This window comes from Anoplopoma fimbria, chromosome 15 (assembly GCF_027596085.1).
Source record: "Anoplopoma fimbria isolate UVic2021 breed Golden Eagle Sablefish chromosome 15, Afim_UVic_2022, whole genome shotgun sequence".
Classification (NCBI taxonomy): domain Eukaryota; kingdom Metazoa; phylum Chordata; class Actinopteri; order Perciformes; family Anoplopomatidae; genus Anoplopoma; species Anoplopoma fimbria.
In genome coordinates, this window is record NC_072463.1 from 3,109,845 (window position 1) to 3,136,786 (window position 26,942).

The window sequence follows — 26,942 nt, forward strand, 5'->3', positions numbered from 1 at the left end:
CTGTAACACTCATGTGTAACATATAATCTGCCATTTTTTTCCTCCTTAATTTATGGTTTTGTCCATAAAATGTTTAATAAAAAGCCATTTGTCCAGCCTGGAAGTTATGTCTTCAATTTGCCAATTTGATGTGATCAACTGTCAAAAATTTAAGAAATTAAATTTACTGAGACAAAGAAAATCAGCTGGAACCAGTGAGTTTGTGTATTTTTGCTTGACAAATGGCTGAAAACAATAATCAATTATCAAAACAGTTGCAGATTAAATCATTGAATAATGATAATGATGATTAATAATTTATTCATTTCAGATCTAATTAAGGAAAATCTCTGTGATTATTCTGTATTTACCACCTCGGCCGTTGCTCAAAAGTTACATAGTCTCACTTTAAAGGAGTTCTTCTTCATAAACTTTTAATGTCTGCGAGAGAATAAACCAAAAAAAAATGTAAACAAAGACGACAGATGAGTACTTAAAAATAAAGCAAAGAGAGTGATGTCTGGTAGGAATCATTCACACACTGTAAAGACACTAAATGATGAAAAGAACGTCTCTATGAATAAAGTTAAGTCTCCTCAAATGTTTTAAATAAAAACACATAAATGTCCAACACGCTGTGAGACGAATGCTGTTTTGCTTAGTCAGTACCGGCACATGCTAACAAAAAAAAACTCCTGACAGACATCAGACTTCACTGTAAGTACAATCAAAGAGTCACAAAAAGGCATTTAACTGTGAATATGGCAAATCAAGCAGTGTTTGAGGCCTCACACAGTGTCAGAGAGGAGAGGGGGGGGGAGACGGTGAGAGGCAGGAAGAGGAGAGGAAATAAAAAATAAAAACCAAGGCTTGTAATCATCTCACGGTGAGAACGAGCTCCGACTTCCTCTGAGCGTCTCTCAAAAGCGCCCGTTTTCCTTTCCGAGGCGAAGTGAAGGGAAGTGAATCCCTTCTAGCGTTACAGTGACACATGCTTTTCAAATGTCACACTCTCTCTCTCTCTCTCTATTTCTCCCCCTCATGCTGAAAGACGCCGGACATTCCTCCTGTTTCTTCATGCACAGAGAGAAAGAAAGCCTCGGCCTTTGATTTCAGGAGGAGGTCTTGTTCTGAGAGAGCGTGACGACGACGACGGCGCTCCGAGGTGAACTCAGGTTAGAAAACAAACGTCTGCACTTGTAGTTCTGTGAGGCGCAACAACTCCAGCACCTCCACCCTTCTGATGCACTTCTAGTTCAAAGATGTCCGATGCATTGAAATCCACAGAGAGCAGGAGGGAGGGAGGGGGAGGGAGGAGAGGAGAGCGGGGGGGGAGGGGAGATATTTACGAGTGAACAGTTGTTGTCAGGTGGAGGCGCTCACTGCTCGGTGGGACACATGTTGCGGTCTTTGCAGCAGAAGTAATGCACCACCACGCCGTTGGGATACCTGGCAAACGCACTGAGAGAGAGAAGAAGAAGAAGGGAACAAAGAGAAGACGCTTTACTGTCGCTGGGATTTAGGACTCGCAGCATCAGAGCAGATAAACAAGCTATTAATCAAACGTGTATTGAAGAGGGAACTAAAAATGAACAGGGTGTGAAATGAACAGCAGCCGAGGGGAAGTTAATAAAAACAGGAAGCGATGAAGATGAAAAAGGAATAAGCTGTTGCTATAACACCCAAATGAATGAGGTTTTTCATGATAACATTCAATAACTCTGCAAAGATTCACGATCCACAGATTTATTTGTCACATGCAATAACAATAATTAGAATAAGAGAACAACAGGATTAGAAGAAAAAAAAGATAACTTTTTAATACCAAAGTAGATAAATAAATAAATACATTTTTCTTTATTATTTACAATTTATTTTTTTAATTATTGTCACCATTTTTTTGTGTCTTTCTACATTTTCTTTCATTTTGGTTGCTATTAAAAGATTTTGTGATTTTTGAAAAATTAAATAAATAATAATAAATACATAAATCAATAAAAAAGTCAACATGCATACTTTCATAATAATGCTAAGTCTAAAACAAGCCTGCTGTTTGAGATAAATCCATTTCTACACTGAGAGATCGTTACCTGGATCCTATTTTCTTCTTGCAGACTCTGCAGGTCTTTTCCTCAGTGATGACACATTTGACCTGCTGGTGGAAGATTCGCTCCTCCTGCACCTGAAAACAGAGAACATGAGAGGTGAGCAGAGACAGCACAGGACAGCAGCTTCGACATCTTGTTTCTGTGGCAGAGATACCTGCGTGGTAGATAACAAGGTAAAGAGAAACTTCATCTCTAGTCCTAAAACCCTTTGCCACGTCAACACAAACATTCCCAGCATCATCATTAGTGTTTCTTCCTGTCGATCAAACTCTGTAGGCTCTAGTACTTCCTGACCTTTGAGATTGAAATTGACATTTGCTGCTTTGTTTACATGCTGTTGCATGTGCTGCAGCTGAGCAGCTAAATGACTGTCTAGCCTTCAAAACTTACATTAGCAGTGCAGCTTTAGCAGGAAAGTTAACGTTGTGGTTGTGTAAAATTGTGTAACAGTCATTGTGAATATCTAGCAATAATAGAACTGTGATTTTTCTGCTAATATCTTGTGCAAAGGTTTTGATGAAAAATGAGTTCTCAATTGACGTTGACAGAGAACTGATTTATTTCTCAAAGGACAACAGAGAACATGTGATTTCAGAGCAGATATAAAAACAGTTTAATTTCCGTTTGACTTCAAATCTGACAGGAAGAATCAATCTTCAATTGACCTGCTCTTAACTAATAGACATGCAACCTGTGAAAGTGTCCCACATCTGCTGCACAGTGCTAAAGTGTCCCTGAGAATAAACTGAAGCACTCTCAGTTAAAGGGAAGCAGTTTTGTTTTGACCCTGCTCTCTGACTTCACCAGAGGGGAGACTATTAAAACACCATTTCTCTGAGGGAATCGATAAAATGTCTCATTATCTTAATAATAAAAAGGAGGACAAAGGACACGATTTCTTGTTAGCACACAATAATCAATTTACACCACTTTTCCACTAAAAGTGCTTGTTTTTGACACCGACAGGCTCAAATTGTTCATTTAAGTGTCTGACAACATTATGGAAAGGAAGCCGTTATTTTCATTTGAGATTTAGCGAGCAGAGTGCCGGTGTTGTCAGAGTTTGTTGTGTTGGAGTACAGAATGAGTAGTAAATAAAGTGTCCTTTCCATAATGTTGACACTAATAGTAACAATCTGAGCCTGTCGGAGGTAAAAACACTTTGTGGATGTACATTGACGGAGAGCAGTTGCCCCTAGCGATAACATTTCAGCCTGTTTAGCGGCTGTACCACTCTCAGTCACTTACACACAAAAACATGGGAAACGGTGTTCGAGGTTGACAAATACACGAGTTCCCACCTAAGAAAGGATCGTCTTTGGCTTTACCTAACCGTCAGTGTCATATATGGCAAACTACAATAAATGTTACAACTGACATTTTGACGTAGTTTACATGGACCACCATGTGAACACGTTCTCCAGGACTCACCCGGAGGAACTCGGCCTGCAGCAGACTCTTCAGCACCTGGTTGCAGCGTTTCCTCTGAGCCTTCTCCTCCAGAACGCTCTCCAGAAACACCCGGATCTCTCTGATCTGAGTGTTTGCAGGGAGCAGATTGATGGCCTGGGAAAACAAACAGAAAACAAAGGCTTGTTAAACACTGCTGACAAGACACTAACCTTGAGAATTGGAGAGAATCAGAAGCAAATTAACACTCATTTTAAAAGTAGAATCTATAACAATTAGAATCTTTTCCTCAAGCAGAGGTGGTGATCTTCTTTTTTTGGTGAGATACAGTTGCCGAACTGTATTTAGAGAGAACACAACATTTGAATTGAGTCATTTCCACATTCATAAGACGCATTATTAAATAAAAAAGAACATGGCTCATTAATCATTCCCAAATGATAATATAAAATGAATTGCTGCTAGATGACTTCCCGAAACACATTCTTCTCCTACCTTTAGAAATAAAAGTGAGTCGCCTGTGTGTTTCTGTGTGAATAAACACAATCAAGCAGTACTCTTGCTGTTCTCTTGTTCAGTGTCATTAAATCAAATTAGCACAAACGGCCTCGTTACAATCAGACAGAGGGAGAGAAAAACAACTGAGAAACAGAGCTGACATTTAGTTTGTGTATAGCTCAACTCATATTCTGTGTTTGTTCTGCATGTTTGTTTTAATAACAACTAATTGATACAACTATGTAACTGAACTATTATACATTAAAATAATATGCATTACTGTTTGATTATTTAATACAACATGGCCTCTCTGACAGATAGCCTTCATTGCCACCACAAGAAGTTACTATCCTTCTTTTTGACAGCCCCAAAAAAGTCTGAGAGGCCTCCAGTCACATTTTGTGGATGTTTAGCAGAAGGAGGAGCAGGATCCCGCTTTGCAACCTCAATATTCAGGAAGTTTGTTACTGAAGAGCTGCAGAATTTACTTAAAATTCCTCTTCATCGAAATCTTTTTGTGCTTAAGTGCTTCTCATTAGGCAACAGAAAAACACTGACGTAACTCTGAGTAGCTCTTACTTACTTGAGAGGTCCCACTTGTTCCGTACTACATGTAAACAAACTGTCACGTTTCTGTTAAAACGACTCAACAAACATCTAACATTTGCTGCGTTCAGGTTCTCAAATTCAAGAATACTTTTTCTTGTTTATCGCTTGTAAATAACATTAAAAATTGATCTCTTTGGTTGTTGGACTGTCAGTCAGACAAATCAACAATATTTTTACTATTTTCAGACATTTATAGACTACATGGTAAATACATTATTCAAAGGATTATATTGACAGACTACTTGGCAATACAAATATTTTTTAGTTGCTCAAGACAAGAAAAACAGTCACCAACAACAAATAAACTGCTTCATGTTGGAAGTTTTTTCTGAAGTTTGGTGCAGTCTTGTCTTATGCTCCGTGGGCGAGGCAGAGTCTGGGATGGAGGCCAGGGGAAATGAAAGCAGGATGACATCGAGTCAACGAGGGAGAGCAGGGAGGCAGAGCGGCACAAAGAGAGAAGATGGAGAGCTGCCCGGTGGAGAGATCTAAACCTAAACACTCGTATAAACCTGCAGCGTTTCCCCCTGAGAGACTCCTAATTGGACACGGCTGTGGCTGAACACAAATCAGCGGTGCCGTTCGCACACAATCACTTCCACTTTAAATCACAACACAGTTTACATTTTTACAACGAGGATACAACTCAGAACAGATACACTTGTTTGTTTTACGTATTCAAATATTCACAGTGAGATAAGAGACGGAGAGAGAGAGAATATACAATCAGCCGAGTGACTGTTTTCTCCCCGATGTGGACCGTGTGGAGAGATGTTTAGCAGCTGGATTGCATTGAAAAACTCAAAACCAAATATCTTTATAAAGCAGAAAGTCTCGCTATCTAGAATGCTAAATATCTGGATCTGTTGGAGAGCTACAACCTGGGGATGGCTTTCCCTTGCCTGAAGCCTTCCTGTGTGAGCTGTGTGTTGCATTTGCATTTGTTCACCTTCAGGTGTTGGGTGTTTACATGAATAAACATAACAGGTAACACAGTGACAGATCTACATCGGGGAAATGGAAGATGTGTGGAAACAAGCTTCTATGTTGTCGGTGTGTCGGTGACAACATCAGCGAGCATGACTACACAACACCCAAATCAATGTACGCATGTGTTCTTGTGACAAAACCTAGTTTAGAGACCTCATTAGGGATTCCTCCTGGTCCAGATCTTGTCGTGTAGAAACCACAACGACTTCCAGATTCCAGATCAAAAGGTAAGCAGGTTGTGTGGTGTGAACAGTGCAGCAATCTGACAACTTTGAAAATCCTATAGTGGGAATTTGGCTTTTATTCGAAAATTTGGCACATTTTATGTGGATGTCCTTTTGAATTGAAGCAACAAATTCTTCACATGATATATTGACAGAAAAAGCTAAATACGCAGCTGCAAAATCTGTTGTTCTTCCTGCATCCAGCGCCGTCATTTGACGTGACAGTGACAGAGTTGGATGCAACAAAGAACTACAGACTGCAGCTTGGATTTCTCTGGCTGCCAGGGGGTTTGCTCCTTATCCTCTTTGCTTGAATTGCAAACTGCGTAATTGGCTTTCTTAAATACAAGTGCAGAGGATTTTATGTAGGAGGATACATTTTACAGTGTTTTGGCTGACTCAGATACTCAGCTATATTTATTTGAGCCACAGTATACGTCTGGAGAAATGCAGCAGAAAGAGGCCGTGAGGAATCACAGACTGGTTGTTGTAAGAGTAGCTTAGCTCATTTGGAGACTCTGTGTGTGTGTGTGTGTGTGTGTGTGTGTGTGTGTGTGTGTGTGTGTGTGTGTGTGTGTGTGTGTGTGTGTGTGTGTGTGTGTTAAGAGAAAGAGATGGTGACGCATAGTGGATGCGATGTGAGTGGACAAGAGAGCGATCGCTGCAGAGGAGAGTTTGAGTTAAGTGGTGAAGATATGAAGTATATGCAACAGTAGAGTTTGCAGTTTGTGCAGAGAGTAAATGCTGTTTCCTGTGTCTTGTTTCCCGAATGCTGAGTGAAGCGAGGGGGACAGAGAGGCAACGCTGGACAGAAGATTGAACGCAATGCATCCTGGTACATGGAGGCATATGTCCACGAGCATGAGAAATCAGCTTTCTGGGTCAATATAGCACGCATTGAGGAATGTATTGCTTCAATTGGACATTTACTAGATGGCATTTGGATTGAAACATGAAGGTTTGAAAAGCAAAATAGGTCACGAGCTGGTTTTGAACAGAACAGCTTTTCTTCAATTCTTTGCTATTTCGGTTCTGGGTTCAGAGAGTTGAAACAGGTATATGAAAGGAATCTCATCAAAGGTTTTCATATTTCAACAGACTTCCTCTCAGGGGAGATCAGCACCCTGCTGGAAATCTTTGATTTTGGGGATTTCTTCTATCACAAAAGGCAGCAGCCCGACTCCTCTCATCTCGCTCTAAAAACAAACTAATTCAAATCTTTAAATGAGCCATCAGTTCGGTCGCTGCTCTAATTTCACACCAAAAGCCAAATGACTCATTTTATGTGAGTGTGTGTGTGTCATCGTTAATCATTCTCTTTTTAATCCAGCCTAAACAAGCCGACTCTTATCACTTCCATTTTTCACATCTTGTGCGAGTTTGCATTGAACACTTAATCTGAGTGATGGCAGAGAGTCAACTCATAAAAAAAAAATCACTGGGTTGAATTAGAAACGAATTCTTGCTTTCTGAATGAATGAGCAGTTTGAAGATGAAGAAAAAGTAATTTTCTGTTTCAATTTACTGACACAGTTTGTTCCATCTTAATGCAGTAAAACATATGTTCTGCTCCAAGGAGATAACATCTGAATTATTTCTGATGTCACCCTGTGGAGGAATGTGAGTGCCGCTGTGTCGTTGTTTACCTTGGTGGTGTTGAGTTTGCTGTGGTGCAGCTCCAGGACGTGCAGAGCCGCCTGCAGGTTGGCCTGAGGCTCCGACAGCTCCATCTTGATGGGCCCCAAGCAGTGAACGTCAGGAGGCGACAGGTACATCCGCAGCAAAGACAGATAAACCTGAAGGGGAATAAATACAGCAGTTAGTATGAAACGTATCTAAATGTTAATCTTTATTCATGTCACATGACCAGACATTTGTCACGAAGATACAGATGTAGGAAAAAGACACACACACACACACACAGGACTGCAAAATGTCATGTAAGATAACAATGAACAGCAACTATATTTTCTTTTACAGAATAAAAAACAGGATTCATGAATCAAAACAGTAATTAAGATAAAACAGGATATAATCTTTGCCAAGTTACAACAGGAAGGTTTATTTTATAACAGAAATTAGAAAAGAAATTGATCCAAAATTTCATCGAAAATGTAAACTTCACTGCTTTTTGCACGTTTTGTTGTATCCGCCCTTGGTACATTGACAATAAAGTTGATTCTTATCTAATTTACTAAATAATTGAAAGAAGTTAGATGAAACTACACAATTAAAATCATGTTTACATGTAGAAATAGTAAGACATTTTTGGGAAAAACTCTATACTGTGTATGTGTATAAATTCTTGTGGATCTGCATGTTATTTACTGAACTTCAGCTATGCTTGTAGGTTAGGTGGCCTAGTTGTTCCCCCCTATTTCCAGTCTTTATGCTAAGCTAAGCTCACCAGCTGCTGTCATATTTAAGCACAGATACCAGAGTGGCATCAATCTTGTCATCAATCTCAGTGCAAAAAATACAATAAACCCATTTCCTAAAATGTCTAACTTTTGCTTAAAATCTGCCTATTATTATTGGTTTGATATTGAAAGTCTTAACACACTGGCATAAAATATTCAGTGTCCAAACAGGGATCTCATGTATTTCTGACCTTTACAGAAAACAGCAGTAATTCATTGATTTCCCCCTCCAATCTAATGCTGATTCATTCATTTTCATTACGGTCTTATTTTGTTGCAGAGTAAAGTCCGTACACGTAACAGACAATGTCAGCTGTCATTTCTGACAAAACAAGTTTTTTTAGTCATTGAAGAGTTTGAGCAATAAATAATCCATTATATTTGTGTAGCACTTTCTGCAAACACTGAGGCACTTAACAGAAGGCAGCCGAGCGCACCAAATGAAAAAAGTGGTCATGAAAAAACCAACACAAGTAAATCCATGAAGAAAAGGCAGAAAAAACTAATTATTTTACTGAAAAAAATGAACAAAATCAGGGAGGAAACTTTGAAAGCTACTTACATCTTTATTCCCTTCGACTAAACTGTTGTAATGGCTGTGACAGTATCTGCAGAGCACAAGAGAGAAAATCATGAGCAAAGGCAAGACTAGTTATGTTTATGTTCACAGCACAGAATCAAGAAAATCATGATGGCACAGTTGAGATCGGATTCAGTTTTGGCCCTTAAAATGTATTTTGCTGCCTTGCAGAATTCATATTTGCTGCTGGAGTTTGCAAAACATTTGGCAGGTGGTTGGTGTTCATTTCCCGCCCAGTTATTCTGCAGGATTCTGCGTTGTTTTGCAGGACTACTCACTCTTCAGCCATGCGGGTGTCTTTCAGGATGTGCACATAGATGAAGAGCGCCTGCTCGTGTTTACCCATCCGACCCAGAAGCAGAGCCCGTTCCTCCAGCAGGCCTTCGGGATTGAAAACAACGTCAACGGGGGCAAGTTTCACCCTTCAGCTTAAATGTACACAACGTGGATAAACCTCCCCTTTATAACTAAGAACACATGTACATGAGGTCATGGAAAATACATGAAATATTTTGTTTTTCTTAGGTGCACATTACATTACGTTACATTAAACCCTGAGAGGCAAATTTGTGATATTGGGCTATAAAAATAATACTGACTTGACATTCATACCGGTATTAAAATATGTGGTTTAGTTTGAATTTCTACTATTTTCTGTATTCAAAAGAACTCATTTCTTTCCATACATAGCGTGTGAATGCGTAAGATGATATTTTCACAGTATCACAAAGGATTGTCAAGTAGAATATCAGCTTCCTCAGAAATAAAACCCACATCCTTGTTTGTATTTGTTAAGCAAACAGAACACATGGCTTGTTTGTCCACTGTGTGAGCCGCAGTTCTTACCATCAAAGGGGAAGTCACTGATGAGTCTGGCTGGTTCGTAGCTGGTAGAAATATCCAGGAAAGACAGCAGCTTGTTCCTGAACTCTCCCAGATCACCTTCCTCTTTCCCCGCGGCAACAGCTGGAACTCCTACAACAGCACAGAGGTTTTGAAGTTTGAGTTTAGAGCTGCACAGATTGTTATTCTTTTCACTTGTTCCACCTGATCATGACATTTCATAAACCAAGTTAGTCAAGAAATAGTGGACATGATTGGCAGATAAGTAAATAATTCAAATAATCTAGCCAACAAAGGTAATCATAACAATGATCAAGTACAAGAAAGTTCCTAAAAGAGGTATAAAAGCCTTTATTGTTTTTAACGTTGCCACTGAATCATTATTAAAGTATTATTCTCATCTTAATCGTACCCTGTGGAGTTATTAACTTCCTGTAGCACTATAGGCTTAATGTTTTTATCCTGTTTTGTTTGTATTGTGAACGCCCACGAGGACTTAGCGTGCTTCACATCTTGCAACTGGTTTTAACACTAACCCACTGATTGACAGTTAGTCGTAACACGCCAACAAAGACAGAGAGGAAGAAGACTGCTCGCATCAAACATGGATGTTAACCATGCAGGTTTTCAATACATCTAAAAGTCAGTTTTGCAAATGTTCTATGAGGAAGGAAATGCACCCATCATGTTTGTTAAACCTTAAGGAAACACACAATGTGTTTTGGTAAGAAACACTGCATGTAAACATCACTTTTCTTTTGTTTTTCACAAGAAAGCTCCACAGAAAACTTGAAAATAGTGCTCATACAGGATCAATAAATAAAGTATATAAAACTGAATTATCTCAGAAAAACAATATCTTAATATCCAGCTGTGTTTCTGAAATATGCTTCATAACCCAACCTGAAGCAATAACCTTCCCCAAGGACAGCTTTATTATTTTATTTAATTATTTGTTTTTTATTACTTTATTCCTCAGACAGAGTGCACATTAATGAGCAGCCCTGGAAATGTAGCCGTCTGACAGGTTGGTTTCAATACACGGTCCCTGGATGATCATTAAAAGACACAAACAGAGAGACGGATGGACTTCATAATACATCTGGACACAGGATTAATGTGTAAAGCAATGAGAGACAACTCTCTGGAAGAGTAAGTGAAGGCAAAGTGAAACCATATGCAGTGACGCAATCACTTGAAAGTCCCCTGATAAATTAGATTTGTGTTCTTTTTGGCATTAAGAAGATATTAAAGCCAGAGGGTCGTGTTGCCCTGCAGTTAATATAAAGAATTCACTTTACTTTGTAGCTTTGCTTCAGGTAGAAATGACTGAATGTAAAGCATCTGTCAGGTCATTGAATTACATCTGTATCAAGATGAAAATAAGAGTTTTTAAAGAGGTAAAAAGTAGTTAGTATAAAACTTTTCAAGACTTTTTAAAAAGGGCCACAGATACTGTGATCTTTACTTAAATTAACTCAAGTATTCTCTTGCTCGTACCTTCTGGCAGTGAGTTGAGGTACTGCTTCATGAGGCCTTGGACCCTCTCCAGGTAGAGCTGGATCAGCACGTTGTGAAACTCCGAGCCCTTGTCGTCCCACACGTAAATGATGTGCTCCAAATATGGGATGGCGAGCTCCTTAAAGCCCTCCTTCAGGAAGTTCAGCACCTTGTCTCTGGGCAAAGTCTCCACCTCGGTCAGGTCCTCAGTAAAGATCTGGACAGGAAGAGAGATTTTTAAAACATACAGGAGAGCTTTCTTCTATATTTAGACTTAATAAAGAAAAGTCTATTGTCATTTTGAATCTCTGTGTCCCACCTTCAGGCCATCCTCTGGACAGATCTTCAACACCCAGGGAGAAAACTCAAAGATTATTCCCAAATTCTCCCCTCCTGTGTGTGGGGGAGATTACAAGAGATGAGGGAGTTTAACTTCTCCAGAAGACGCTCAGAGGAAAAACAAGTAAAGACGGAAACAAAGCAGTTGATCAAGCTCATGAATCGGTTTCAGAAAAGTTATTGGCACAGCTAGTGCTGAGCAATATGGCTGAAAGATTTAATCATGATAGAAAAATATCTAGTTATATAGTATATGCTTCTTCTGTTAATGTGTTTTTTTCTGATATAAAAAAATAGAGCACAATGTATTAGAGCTGCAAGAATTAGTCAATATTTAAAGTAGCCAATCAACAGTAAGTAAACTGGCTACTATTTTGATTATACATTGTATTAATAATAGTCTGGTTTAAAATAATTATAGTCTGATTGTTATGACAATTTTGACCCACAAATCCAAGATGTTCACAATCCATCGGGAGCCGCTCTGATCTGGGCGACATTGTTCACATTTGAGGAGTGAACCGGCAGCTGCTTCTCCTTCTGGAGGACGGAGAATATCAATCTACTGGAGAGGAGTCTTGGATTTATGGGGTCAAAATGATGTCAAAATATCAAACTGATGTCAGAATCCATCTGAAACTTTGCCTTCGTACAGTTTTCTAGGTGCTCTGGTTCAAAAAGGGAATTATTCAAGATGGAGATGGCAGATTCTGGGCTGTTCTTTCTGTGGGGCAAAACTATTTATTATTATAGAAAAGGTCCATAGAAGTTAAATCTATCATCAAAACATCTTAGCCAGATAATGGTCACAGATTTGAACTTCTGGACACAACAAGTATTTTTTTCTGCTAAAAATCTTCTGGACAAAAAAAGTCACCTTACACATTTATAGACCAAACGATAACGCTATCATTTATAAAAAACAATCAGCAGATTAATGAATAATTTAAACATTTGTTATTAGTGTAGTGCACAGTGGTGTAGTAGTGTATAGATACAGTGCTAGAGACAAACTGAAATAAAAAGAATCAGAACGAACGTGTTGTTGTTTTGACCTGAATAAGTTTGAGACCAAACCTTGAAGACATATTGTGCTGTATAATGTCGGCACCATTAACAAATTGAACCGCTTTGAACTCTTTTGATTTTTTGTTTGTTTACCCAAAGTTTAGTGGGTTTTGTTTGCACTGTTTTTCCAAAACCATCATTTCAGTTTTAACGTCTTTTTCTTTGGGGGCGTCATTTTTTTTTTGCAGTTGGTAGGAAGCAGAAAATTGTGCTGTATAATGCATCGGCACCATTAACAAATTGAACCGCTGCCAAAAGAGGTTGAAAGCCTTCACACAGGCTTTTGATTTTTTGTTTGTTTACCCGCTGGGTTTTATCTCACAGCCAATTTACTGGATTGTTCCGGAGTTTAACAAAATTGACAGGCTGATGGGAAGGAATAAAAAAAACAACCTGGTTCACAGATTAGTAACAGAGTAAACACTGACACATATGGTACAAAATCCTCTCATTTAGTCAGTGCCAGACAAATGAGAGACTGCAGACCGTGACATGCGACAGAATGCAGACTTCACATTTCATCCAGCATCCACAATCAATCAGGGCCAAAGCTTTCTCAGAGCCTTTTCCAAAATAACCTGAAACAAATTAAACATATCTAGCGGTGATGACAACTTTGACGCTCTTAGTTAAAAGCAGACGTGAGCTGGCCGTTGATCCTTACCCAGTCTTTGGAGGTACTGCACTGTCCGCTCGTGGCCCTTCAGCGGGGAGTTGGCCTTGGTGGACTGGTCCAGCAGCACCTGCAGAGCTGGTGAAGAAAAAAATGGAGGGATGCGAGTGAGAGAGGAGCAAAATGTGAGATAAACCTGAGTGATGGAAAGTAGCAAGATGTCATCTACTCTGTGGTGTGCGCTGCATTACATAAATCCTAATTGGTGGATGGGAACAGCTGGTTTGAATTGAGGGGCATCCACTCGAGCAGCATGACATCAGAAGCACAAATTGCAGCGGGTCGATTAAAACCAGCCGCGCTCACAGCGAGAACAGACCAGAAAACTGCCGCAGCATCACGCCAGAAAACCAAACAACATCAAGACAGCTCTGATCTACGAGGATGACGAGGCGACCGCATGCAGGAAAACCTCCTCAGAGATAAACTGCGTGGCCTGAAGCAGCTGGTCCGCACTGCGCCAAGAATACAACTCTGTTACAAGCTCATAACTGGAGCCTTTTGGGTTTAAACATAATGGAACCATTCAGAGTACCGAGGCTCTGACTGGGAGGTAACGAGGAGGACGCTGACAAAAGGCAGAGGTAGGTCTAGCAGTAAGTGATCCGTCATTTAAATACTAAACGCCAAACTTAGCATCCAATTTGAAAGTGAAATTAGGAACGAATGTTTAAGTGCGTTTCATTGTTGTCGTGAAGAGGCCTGCAAACAATAAACTACATTTTGAGGAATAAAATGGATGTCAGACGTCCAGAGGATTTACTTATCAGTTGTCTCCTGCATGAGGATGAATTTCCAACTAAAAACAAATTGAGGATAAATTGAGTTTTCCATAAAAAGATGAATGAAAATGCAGCGCTGACTGCAGCATTAGTACAAAAGAATTAGCAGCAAAATAAACTTAAAAAAGTAAAAGTAAAAGGACTAATTGAGAGTGTTTTATTATTATACATCATATTACTGCATCATACTATTTTGGGCTGGTTTAATGTACATCTACGAATCATATTTTTTTCATATTTATGTAAAATCTTAATTTGAAAAGTAACTAGTTGCTGCAGCTGTCATATACATGTAGTGAAGTAAAATGTACAGTATTTATCTTTGTAAATGTAATGTAACGGAATGGAATAAAAGTATAAAGTAGCAGAAGTTTTAAACACTGCCTCAAAGTAGTACTTACCTACAACTGTGGTGTTTATGTACTTTTGATTTAAACTCAATTTAACATTTAGAAAATATATAGAGACACAATCAGTCAGTTTGTCTCTTGTGTTAAATGAAGGTCAGAGAGCATTTCTTTATAAAAATCACAGATTTCAATCTACTCATCCAAATGAAAGAGACAGAAAAAGTCAAATTAACTGAAATAAACTCTTTTTAAACAGAGCTTAACTCTTCCTGCAGGTTTATCCTCTTAATGTTGGTTCTTGTTTCTCACGGTCATGATTTTAAGTTTAAAGTTTAAAAACATGACAGTGATAACCAGACATCTATTTGCTTGTGCAGCTTAAAATGTCTGGTTATCCATCCATGCGTAAAAGCCTATTTGAACTTGCACTTGAACTCAAAAGAGAAAAAATATCTGACAGTTTTCCAGGAAAGTCACAACAGCTGAAGGAGGTGTATAAATACACACCCTTTCAAATGAATTATTACGCCCCAAATCACACAAATGGAATTATTTTTTTGCAGAGAATCAGAGTTCAGTACAAATACACGAATAACGACTAAAGCATTAGGCATCAAGTTTTGAGACAGAGCTGGATGAAAAGTGAATATCACTAAATAAATTGTCTTCTTCAAGTAAGACTGATCACTTCTATTGATTGTGTCAAGAAAATGCACAAAATCTAGCCCAAATATTTTGATTAGCATTAAATAAAAATAGCGCAATCTTAAACTGCTGATTTATATGATTTACAATAAAAAAGCTGATATTTAAAAAAACTTAGACAATTTTAAGATTGTTGTTCTTTTCTTACAGGACTTAATAAAAAAAACTACATGATTAACATCTTTAGATATCAAACCACTGCCTATTAAAGAATAAAAAAACCAAAGAAAAGAGTATTGCCTGCATCCTAACTGCAAACCAAAAATGTGTTTTTATGCATAAGTCAAAATGTTTTAAATATGATAACCACAACCATATGTATACAAACTAATTAACTGTGGTTAACCTTAAACATGTTCAGGAAGACAAAAATCTCAGAACTGTTAATTGAAGTAGCATAAAATGAAAACTTTGGAGGAGTTTGGAGAAAATCAAAAATCAAATATATCTTAATGTTCAAAAAAACATGATGTGTAGGTGCAACTTGTTTAACTAAGATTCCCATAACCATACGCAGCTCCTTAGAACACAGGTGTTTGACCGGCGAGCAGCAGATCCTCACCTTTCTGGTGCAGTCCCTTCTTCTCGTAGAGGATTATGAGCTCGCTGTACTTGTGGGCCTTCTTCAGGACGTACTCGCTCTCCTCGATGTGGCAGTGGTTGTTCTCCAGACGGAGGAGGGGGGACACCATGGCCACGTTGGTCTGAACGAGGGAGAGAGGGAGATAAGGGAAGATTATAAAACTTTAATCTATTCACACCTTTAAAGCTCAGGCTGTGTTTCACCCAAGGACTTCAGGAACGGTGACCTCACTGATTGGTTGCTTTCTGCTTCACATTGTGTTTATCATTTAAATTATCTGGTGCAGGTTTTGGCACTCTGAAGCACACATTGCAAGAGGAGAACCAGTCACTCTTAGGTTATCCCTCCAGTGTGATCTGGGTCATCCCTTGGAGTTTTCTTGGGTTAAATTATGCTTATTATACCGCCAAAGAGAACCTGGTGGCATTTTCCCCTGGATGCCACATGGACTGGCTCGTCTAAATGTTTAAAAGCAGCAGAGACACTTTGAAGACTGTTTTGCTCCTCACAAAAAGCCAAATCTTTCTGTGGAGAAACTTACTTTGGCTGCTTATATCTGTGATCTCATTCCAGCAGTTCCTTTCTCACCATAGATGAGGTTTGACACAGATTGCTTGGTAAGTGAAATCGCCGCCCAGGCTTCTACCTCCCTGAATCAAACACCAGCCCAACATTGCTGCCGCTACTACACGGAGATGACACTGCTACTTAACTGGGACTTCAAAGTAAATCTGCCAACAGGCTGCCTAACACAGAACCAGTTTAGCTCTGTGGGAGGTAAAGTTAACCGCCTCATGTTGCTGCCAATTTTTTGAGAGTGTTTGGAATTACTTTCTTGTGATATCAAACCATTTTTCTCTAAGTGGACGGTGAAAACTGCCAAGTTTATTAGAGCCTTAATAACATTTATCATGAAATATAAACAGCTGGATCAGGTTCACTGTAGATTGATGTTTGTTGATCAAAAAGTCTGACATGAGTAATGAGTGGCATTAAGAAAAGAGAATCATAGAAAAAGCTTGTTTAAAAAAAAAAATCTGTTGAATTAAAACAATTTAAATCCATTCTATTAGGCAAATGTGACACCTACTGACAAAATGACTGCATGAAACAAAAACCACAAACATATTATTTGTATCCTTGTCAAAACTTATTTTTTTAGTTTTTCTTCCTTTAGTATTAAGATTTTTCCTTTCCATTTTGGTTTACTTCATTTTGATAATGTTCTCAAAATGCATCACTATCTTGTTTATTGTTACCATCACTTGTTTCATATTTTTGAATGCAAATGTATATTGTTTTGCGTTTCTTTTGTGTAAATGGAAATGAGCATTGAAGCAATGATGTGCTGAATATATCTATAAATGTTGGCTGAATAAAAAATATTTGAAACAAAATAAAAACTGAATTTTTTTGACAGTAGATCAATAAAGAGCAACACACTAAACCGTTTTCTGTATATCCTGCAAGACATTTAAACAATAATATCAAGTAATAATTGTTCAAAGTGTCAGTTTGGACTGAAATGTCTCAGTTTGTTTAGAAAGAGAAAGAAGATCGTCTTACGTGCAGGTAACATTTCAGCAGCGTGGTGTCGATGATCTGAAGGAGTTTTTTGCGGCTTTTAATAGTAGGCGTGCCCTCCATGAGTGGAGACGTTGTAGACGGGTCGGAGTCATTCAGCTGCTTCACGAGGTGGCTACGTTTCTGTCAGGACAAATAAAAAAAGATTAATACTGTACCTCCTTTAATTGTCTTGACTTAGACATGCTTTTATTACTTTTCGACTCATGTTTTTGGTATTCCTCCTCTAAGTAGAGCTTCATTCAAAGCTTATATTGTATAAAAAGTGGGGTTTGACAAACTGCATCACTTCCATCATGGATTTGTAAGTCACGCACACACCTGTGTGAGATAATCGATGAGAGCGAGATGAGCCTTCTCCAGCTCGGCCACAGACAGAGTAGGCAGAGGGTTGGGGTAGTGCAGCTGTTTGCGGTAGTCTGACGGGAGCAGGTCTGGGTACAGTCCAATCACATGGGTGGGATCTGCAGAGCACACGAGGGGAAATGATTCACATTTTTATTCCACGTGTGTGTGATACTTGGTATATATATATATAAACTATAAAATCAAGAGCTCATTAGAAGAAAAGCCTGTCATCATTGTTGAATAAAGTCTCACACACACAAGATGTGGAATCATTACATGTCAATGTTATACAAATATTTCCATCAGTATACACGATAAGCAACAGATGTGTAATGAGGTCAAGAAAAAAGGAAGAAAGGAATAAATGTTAATAATATTATGGCCAGATTCTCCTTAAATAGGGTCCAATATATTAACATTAATCAGGACGATAAAATGGGAGGTTTATTACACTGAAACAAGCGGATCTCCTCGTCAAAGATGACAACAGTACAAAATATTTACTTTTCAGATGTTAAAGCGATGCACTCTTGTCCTATGTAGTGAATAGTAGTCATGTGTTACATGTTAAAACAAATGAATAATGACACACATAAGATTAGATCCCAGTCTTACAAATTTTGGGGGGATGTTCGGAGACCTACCTGTGCCCAGTTTGGCAAACACCTGCATGGAGTCATCAAATCTCTTCTGGCAAAACAGATTGAAGGCGTAGAGATTCTGGATGTGATGTATCTGCTGCTTCTTATCCCCATCTGAATCATCCTTCATCTTTTGGCCCAAAACAAAAATTTAATGAATAAAAGCAAAAAATGTATCACAGCAGATTGTCTCCAGTTAACTTTTCAGACTGATAGCTTTCCGTGAATGTGCAAAACCAAACGAAAGGCCTTTATTATTCTTTAAAGTAGCCCTGGATAGCTTAGACAGCTGGATGAGCTGGCGATAAAGCACAAAGCTGAGAGCAGTTCAGCATACTGCTCCTAATCAAGATAAGTGTTTTTAGTGTTCCATCCTCTGAGCTAAAGCACCAATTGAATCGTGAGGAATAAATGAGGTTAAATAGCGATGAAGTGAGTGGTTGTGCTGCTCACCGCCAGCTGGAGAGCCAGCTCAAACTGTTTGTCCTGAAGAAGCTGCTTGATCTGGGTGGCTATCGACACGGGCACCAGGCGCCACACAAAGTGGTTGCTGGCGACATACACAATATTTTGCCTGTGACAGATAAGAGGAGAATACAAGATTAGAGAGAATAGGTTGGAAGAAAAAGTGTTTTTCTTTGTAAGGAGGAACTCACTGTCATGAGAGCAAATCATGCATGGTGTTCTTTTAAGGAGGATTACGTACAGGAACCAGAGTGGTAGCCATAAAAGTGACACCATTCTTTATTGAATCTGTAACTTTAAGCCAGGAGTCTTGCAGTAGCCACTGCAGCCTTTTCTTTTTTTACCTTAAGCATACTGCAGTACTGCGCTATACTGCTGCCACCATCTTGTTGTAATGTGAAAAAAAAGGTAATGTTACAACATCTTCTTACATTATTAAAAGATATTTTTCATGTTATGAATGATTTTTGCGTTCAAATATTCAGTTTTTACAAGAACTTTTTCTTGTTATAACAGCATATTATCTTATAAAGAACAATTTATATGTTTATTGGTAATTATAACATGATAAATTGTTATGATAGTTGTATATGTTGGTATGTTGAAAAGATGAAAGGTGCATTATCGCAGCTAGTAAAAGGTTGGACTCGTACTGAAAAATAAACAGTTAATGTCCAAAACATCAGTTGGTGAGGTAGTTTGGTCATAATTAGGAATTCTAAAGTCTGTTTTAGATAAGGAGAAAACTCCACAGAGGACTGCCTCACCCTGCTGAGGTGATGAAGCGAGGTCTCTGCAGCTCCACACTCTGCACCAGCAGCCTCGGCTCAAACGTCCGGATCTCCACGTACCGAGGAAGAACGGCGATGATGTACGGAGGCTGGTGCTCTGGGAACATGTGGAAAGAGGCAAGGGTGTAAAAACGTCATCCAAAACTGAACTGTCACAGGTGTGTTTGAGACAGAAAAATATCAAATATCTTCCGCAGGTCATCACATGTCTGTAGGATTACATAAAAAAAGTTTTAGATTTTTAATACATTTCTTTTTTTTTTTTTTTTACATAATTTGACAGCTGACGGAAAGAGACAGACAGGAAATAAGGGGAGGGAGAGGGAGAGAGAGGGAGAGGGAGAGAGAGAGAGAGAGAGAGAGAGAGAGAGAGAGAAACGTACCCGGCATGTTGCCGTCATGTGGCATGTGCTGTAAACATTTGGCTCTTTGACAACATATGTTGTTGCAGAATGGCCATACTGGAGTCATTCCAACCTTGAGAAGACTATTTGCAAAAACTTATACTTTATTGCAACTTTTAGTTAACTGTGCAATAAATCTATTTACATATCAGAATATAAAAATAGAAAATAGACATCATTGTTTCAGCTCTAAAAACGATTGCGTGTTATGAAATCCACCTGACCCAAGCTCTGTGTCTTGAGAGCAGGTGCACGGGCTGCAATTATGGAGGAAAGTCTTTGAGGCTAATAGGGCAGGAAATCCAGTTGGAGACAGCCATCTAGACAGACTCGAGGTTGGACTCTGGATATGGGACAGGCTTTGCCCACAGGCCCTCTGCTCACATGGGACGGTCAGTTAGATGCATTTCAAACTGACCGGCACTCATCCTGATGCCGACGCACGCACGCCAAAGCCACAATGTTGTCTATATTGAAACAAGGAAATTGCAAACTGTATGAAACCACGGCTTCATTTCCCCTTCATAATGTTTCAACCTGCATTCCAATACGCCTTTAAAAACAACATGAGAGCTCCATCTGCATCACTTCTGTAACACAGCTTATTAGTAATCCAGACATGTGGTGTCTTAGTCACGAGGTAAAAAAAATGATGTATAATGTATAAGTCTTTAAAAAAGGATGTTTCCTCTGCTGACATGTGGAAAACAGTAGCTCAGCTCAGACAGGGTGGAAAGAAAATACGTTGAACAGGAAAGCTTGAGAAAGAGGGAAGAAAAGTCAGACAGCAGCTGGATGGCAGCAGACGACGGTGGCAGTATTTAGGCCAAATGCTTCATCAGGTGTTTGTTTTAATACCCAGTTGCTATGTGAACAAACCAGTTCAATCACTGTCACAAGATGAGAATAAACTGTGACCGTGCTGGTGAAATGTGCAGAGTAAAATCAAAGTGAATCATACTGAACACTTTATACAGATGCTGTAAAAGCTGCATATAATTCAACCGCCCATGATTAACAGAACGGAACTGAAACTTTTATCAAATGATGAAAAGTTCCCCAGAGGAAGAGGAAGTAGATAAAACTCAGATTATGCACACACTCGTGCCAATTAAGATATATTAGTGGCTGACTCATGATTTTTTAATTTGTGTGTGAAACAAAAACCTGCATGCGATCCTTAAAAAAGGTAAATTTCATGTAATTCACTGAAGCTAACGGTCATCATTTTGTTCTCCACAGCAGCTTGTTTTCCTTCCTGAATGTGACAAAATGCTGAAAACCGGTTTCTTCTATTGGCGTTTCCTTGTTTTGTCCTCTGATGTCTTTGTTCTTTTGCCAATGCAGAAAGGTGTTACCATGGCCAAACTCTTTTGTATTTAGCAAGAGAGCATGTCTTTAGCAAAATCAATAGATGCTTACTTTTGAGATATGATTAAATCTAACAACTTATATGTGTTTATCAAGCTGTGTCCACAATGGCTATGTTCAGTATATTTAAAGTGGTGAATTTGTAAGGTCTGACTGTTTAGGAGTGATAAAAAAGCACAACAAAACAATTAAGCTTATTTGGTTTTCTCCATGAGAGAAATAGATTACCAGGGGTGACACATTTTTTACGAAACACCTTCTGTGTTATCTGGAAACCAACCAAAAGGATATTTAGCTCTTGTTACTCAACATGTGTGTCCTTCTGACTTTGCGGTCAGTTCTTGTCGATATCAAATACAAGTTAACTCGAGCAAAGACACAGCGACTTGTACCGGGTATGTAGTAGCTTGTTTTCCATATAAGCAGAAATAGAAACTGCTTGAGTAACTAATTATTTAATTTCTACAAGAAAGTGGACACATGTAAACATAAATCAGTGTAGAATATAAAATCTAAGCTGTTGTGCATCTTTCTTACCCATTGCTATTGGGATGTCTGTCCAGTTCAGGGCACACTTCTGGGTGCAAACGCCCTCTTCATTTAGCACTACAGTTAGGTCATCCTGGCCAACAGCCACCTTCCCATCAGCCAGTGGGGTAACCAGAGGCTCCAACTGTTTGCCGGTGGGGAAGAGCTCCTTGATGGAGCCCCGGCCATCCATCTGAGTGATAGGAAAGATGGTGCGAAAGAGTCAGAAAGGTTTTTAATAACATATTAAAAAACTCTGTCTGTAAGGTCAAGTGAACAGTGATTTAGAAAAAACAACAAAACATTGAAAGAACAGCTGATAAGACTAACAATAACAGAACCAAAACATTAGTTGATATTAAAAACAACAGGAGAAAGGATGGAAAAGAAGAAGCCCCAAATAAACACGCAAAATCAAGGCCAACATATCACATGAACTCATTAAATAAAAGTATACTTCTACACTTTTCAGAAGTGGTATAAAAAGATAATTTCACAGTGATAGTCCTTGTAAAACCTGTCAATGAATCCCCCCTTAAAGCACATGCAAAATATTTTTAGTTTTCCACTTTACAGAGAATAAAAGACACAACATAATCCAGCCCAGTCCACTGATTGATGAACTGCAGAAGACCGAGACTTGTGCTTTGGTTTTTTTGCACTATTTTGGGCAGTTTAGAACAAACTGAGCATACAGATGGAAAGCTGAGAAGTGAATTATGCTGCAGGAGTGTTTTAAGTGGATTTGTTTTGAAACTTTGAATACCTCTCTCACCATAGGGAACACACTGCGAAGCTTTTACAGCCTTCTTGCAAAGTATCACTTTAAGTTGTGGGTAGTTACAGATACGTAAAGCAGAATATAAATAGCTTATGTTATCCATTTCTGTGGCACATACCCGAATGAGGTAATAGTCTCGCTTGAAACCAACACAGATGGAGTTTTCACACCAGGCCATGGACTTTGGAATATCTGGTGCACTAAAGTCCCCCTAACAGATAAAAGGAGAACATTAGGATGATTCAATTTATCAAAGGATTGGGGGAAAAAAAGCGTTAAACTTGGATCATGTCGCAGTGCGTCACATCTGAAGTATATTTAATTTTACCTGCAGCTCGTGGAACTCTCGGTCCTTCCAGTAATACAGCTGGAGTTTCTTTTTCACTGCAACACACATTCTCAACCTTTCCTCTCCTGTGCTGGTTTGCTGAAAACAAAAAGAGACAAAAAATGTACGAGTCTAACACAGAAATGTGGAAACAAAAGAAAATAAATGGACTTTATGTTGTATTATTATTACTGTTATATTAGTGCTGAACATATTTAACACATACTGCCTTGTAGTCATCTAAATGTTTTTTACCTGTCTGCAATATGCTGATTCGGCTAAAGAAAAGATACATTTACTGCAAATAGGATTGTAACAACTTATGTCTCCTGTTCTTTATTTACTGTTGTCAATTCAAAAGCTACTAAAGCATTACCAAAAAAGCATTACTGGGACGTAGAAAACACATTAAACGCATTAAAAATGCTGAAAGAAAATGGTGCACTCCAGGAAACAGTCAGCAGTAATATAAATACTGCAATAAGTTATATATACTCTCCTTGGTTTGCAGTACATTGGTTTAGTTATGACCCACTCAAAACCATTTGATAAATCTGAATAAACCCGCTCAGTCAAAGCTGCCTGGTTTCTCTGACACAGTCCACGAATCCATAATATAATATAATATAATACTTTAAATATTGTATTTACAAAACAAATGCATGAATATGACAGCAGTGCTGTACGGTAACAATACTGCAGGCATCGTGTGATAAAGCTGCAACTATAAAAGGACTTTAACTGACCTGCAGGTCACAGGTGAAGAGTGTTGCGCCTTTAGCTTTGGACAACACAGTGATCTGCTGGAAGGTCAGGAGGTCATGGACGTGGATGTTGTTCTCTGCAGATTAAGAGAATGACGATGAACGCTACGCTTTGACGCAAAAAGATTGCAGTTGTAAGGCTGAAAAGGTTTAACAATAAACAGATGAAGACCTAAACCAGCATGATCTTTTAAATTAGAAATAAATATGTACATTTAAATGTATGTATTTAATCATTACAGAGAGAAAACTTACCGAGAAGACTGACAAGAATTTTATACTGCGAGACAACGTACAGCTGTAGAAAGAGAAAGAAACACAATTAAAGGAGGTTTGAACCAAATTAATCCAACATCAACCTGATGTGTATGTGGAAATTAACAGTACATCACAACGGCTGAGAACACACAAGAGCTTTGTTGTTTAACCTTTTTCCTAACTGTTTTTTTTGCCACTATCTGTAAGCATGACAAGTCTAAACTTATTCAATTTGAAGGTTGAACTGAGCCATTCGAATCACATCTACCATCTTTGGTATTCTACGTTGGCATGTGTACAAGTCTTGAGGAATGTGGGATTCCCCTAATCTTCCCAAAAGAGGAAGTTGGCCATTCAGAGCTGAATTTAGTTTAAAGTGAGGCATTTAGATAAATAATAACATGACAATTCAGCATGTAGTCCTAGAAATCTGGGAGGTATTTGCGTTGTGAATTAAAAATGCATTAATATCAACCTGCTGGATCTTCTTTGAGAAGTTCTTATTGGATTTCTCCAGCGTCACCTCGAACCGGTTGGTGCCTGAAGAGATAATCAACACAAGAACAAGAAAGACACAAACTTTCACAAAGCAGCCAGAGCATCAGTGGCATCACATGTTCGCCGCTTCTCAGCCTGTGACTTTAAATCTATGTTTAGTTGAATCCTTAAACTTAATTTGCTAATTATAGTTGTGTTGATATTCTTAGATTTCATTCTGATTAAATTAATTCATTTATTTAAATTCTTATTTTATTTTTTTGTTTGTTTTTTAGCGCTTTATTATTATTATATTTGATTATTGTGATTGTTCTACCCTGTGCAGCACCTTGAGATTTCTTTGTATTTTAAAGTGTGCCGGGGCGGCTGTGGCGTAGTGGAGAGCAAGGTAGTTCTCCAATCAGAGGGTCGGTGGTTCGATACCCGGCAGACAGTCGATGTGTCCTTGGGCAAGACACTTAACCCCAAGTTGCTCCTGAAGGCTTGCCATCGGTGTGGACTGGATGATGAATGTTAGTTAGAGTCTGATGGTGGCACCTTGCATGGTAGCCTGTCATCAGTGTGTGAATGGGTGAATGATATGTAATATACTACTGACTGTAATGTAATGTTATTATTATTATTATTATGTGTCTCTGAGCTCTTCCCACCTGCATCCTTCTTTATCCTGTAGAGGAGAAGATGTCCAGGCTTTGTCCCCACTAGCAGCCAGTCCTCTGTGGGAAGGAAACAACACACCACAGCATTAGTATTATTAGTATTCAGACATATTATGCAAGTGTTTCTACTCAAAATAAACACCACAGAAGAAGAGAAGCACCACGTGTCAACACCTACCCCAGGCTGCCAGACAGTCAATCTGCAGAGGCAGCTTCTCCAGAATGGGCACCGACTCATACGCGTCGTGCATGTTGAAAACAAATCTAGTGTTGCTCTCCTGTAAGGCTAGGCTAGGCTAGGCTAGGCTAGCTAGCTCTCCGACCAAAACAACAGCTGATCGCTAGCCTGCTAGCTTGTGAGTTAGCCTGCTAGCCGCGGCTACATTGTTGCTTCTAGCCGTCCTAGACAACGGTTACCTTGGCAACGGCAGTGCGTTACTAGACAACCCACGACCTGCAGCTACAACGTGGCTTAGCTTGAGTTAGCTTGAGCTCGGTTGAGTTAGCTTGAGCTAGCTTGAGCTAGCTTGTGTTGACGGCTGCGCTGAGGGGATGGTGGGTTTGACAGGCACGTGACAGACAGTAAGCGCGCTCACGAGGAACGCATTAAAGGTGCAGTGGCGACGTTTTTTGGGTTGGTGGCGAAATCGCGTTGTGGTATTCTCGCGAGATTTCATTCATGGAGATTTAAAAACAGAATAGATGTTTTTTAACTGCTGTATATTATGTGACATTTATATTGTGACATGTTTTTAGATGGATTAGATTTTTTTATTTTTTTTTACATGCTTGTTCTCTACAGGAATACTTTTTTAAAATTCACTTATTTATTTCTTTTAAATTACTACAACACAAAAATGACAGTGGAAATGTTGTTTTTATTTATTTAAGTTGTTTTTATTTATTTAATTAATTGTTTTTGGCATGACTTCAGATGAAGATTTATTAGTATTTTATTAATATTTATTTTAAAAATTATTAAATGTGGACACAGCAAAAAACACAAAAAATAAGTTTTGAATATTTGCTTTTTGGGGGGGATAATTGTTTAAGGATTAATACTGCTGTATATTGATGTGATATTTATATTGTGAAATATTTTTAGATTTTTTCTTTTATTTTTTACATGCTTGTTCTCCACAGGAATACTTTTTAAAATTCACTTATTTATTTTTTTTAAATTACTACAACACAAATAATGACAGTGGAAATGTTGTTTTTATTTACAACACAAATGTTTAAGTTGTTTTTATTTATTTAATTAATTATTTTTGGCATGACAACAGATTCAGATGAAGATTTATTAGTATTTTATTAATATTTATTTTTTAATCATTATTAAATGTGGACACAGCAAAAAACACAATAAAATAAGCTCTGAATATTTGCTTCTATTCCTGATTAGACCTCTTTTGAGTATAAATATAAACTCACTTTTTAGATGGATTTATTTTTTTTACATGCTTGTTCTCTACAGGAATACTTTTTAAAATTCACTTATTTATTTCTTTTAAATTACTACAACACAAAAATTACAGTGGAAATGTTGTAGAGTTGTTTTGGTTATTATTTTTGGCATGACAACATTTTCAGAAGTACATTTATCAATATTTTATAAAAACTTTGGTTTAAGTTTCTTTTTTTTAAATCACCCCCAACACAATTAAAGAAGTTTTGAATATTTGCTTCTATTCCTGATTAGACCTCTTTTGAGTATAAATATAAACTCACTAACTGCTGTACAGTAAAGGATAAAAAAATTCAGACATTTATATGGTAACTTTAGATTTTTAGATAGATTAGATTTTCTTTACATGCTTGTTCTCTACAGGAATACTTTTTAAAATTATTTTAAAAATGA

The 26,942-nt window shown here is 38.3% G+C and overlaps 1 protein-coding gene across 1 annotated transcript; it reads right to left on the bottom strand.

The window, feature by feature from the left end:
* Positions 1–42: 42 nt before the first annotated feature.
* Positions 43–25,650, bottom strand: vps39 (VPS39 subunit of HOPS complex). Its single transcript, XM_054613568.1, has 24 exons — positions 25,260–25,650; positions 25,073–25,138; positions 24,400–24,464; positions 23,922–23,964; positions 23,649–23,743; positions 22,903–23,001; positions 22,693–22,785; positions 21,803–21,986; positions 19,467–19,587; positions 18,688–18,808; positions 18,238–18,364; positions 17,567–17,709; positions 17,228–17,368; positions 15,641–15,782; positions 13,233–13,319; positions 11,481–11,554; positions 11,162–11,378; positions 9,665–9,793; positions 9,097–9,199; positions 8,801–8,846; positions 7,465–7,614; positions 3,519–3,653; positions 2,070–2,161; positions 43–1,440 (listed from the first exon to the last, which is right to left on the bottom strand). The coding sequence occupies exons 1-24, from the start codon at positions 25,330–25,332 to the stop codon at positions 1,359–1,361; spliced, it is 2,628 nt and encodes an 875-aa protein (XP_054469543.1). The 5' UTR covers positions 25,333–25,650; the 3' UTR covers positions 43–1,358.
* Between the last annotated feature and the right edge of the window lie 1,292 nt (positions 25,651–26,942).

What these genes read in the sequence shown, in the direction of transcription:
- vps39 (XM_054613568.1), bottom strand. Translation starts at nt 25,332, where the DNA reads ATGCACGACGCGTATGAGTCGGTGCCCATTCTGGAGAAGCTGCCTCTG. An exon ending in AGACATCCCAATAGCAATGG is followed by an intron (nt 19,588 to 21,802) that starts GTAAGAAAGATG and finishes ACATGTTCCCAG; the next exon opens with AGCACCAGCCTCCGTACATC. An exon ending in TAGTCGAAGGGAATAAAGAT is followed by an intron (nt 7,615 to 8,800) that starts GTAAGTAGCTTT and finishes ATTCCCCTTCAG; the next exon opens with GTTTATCTGTCTTTGCTGCG.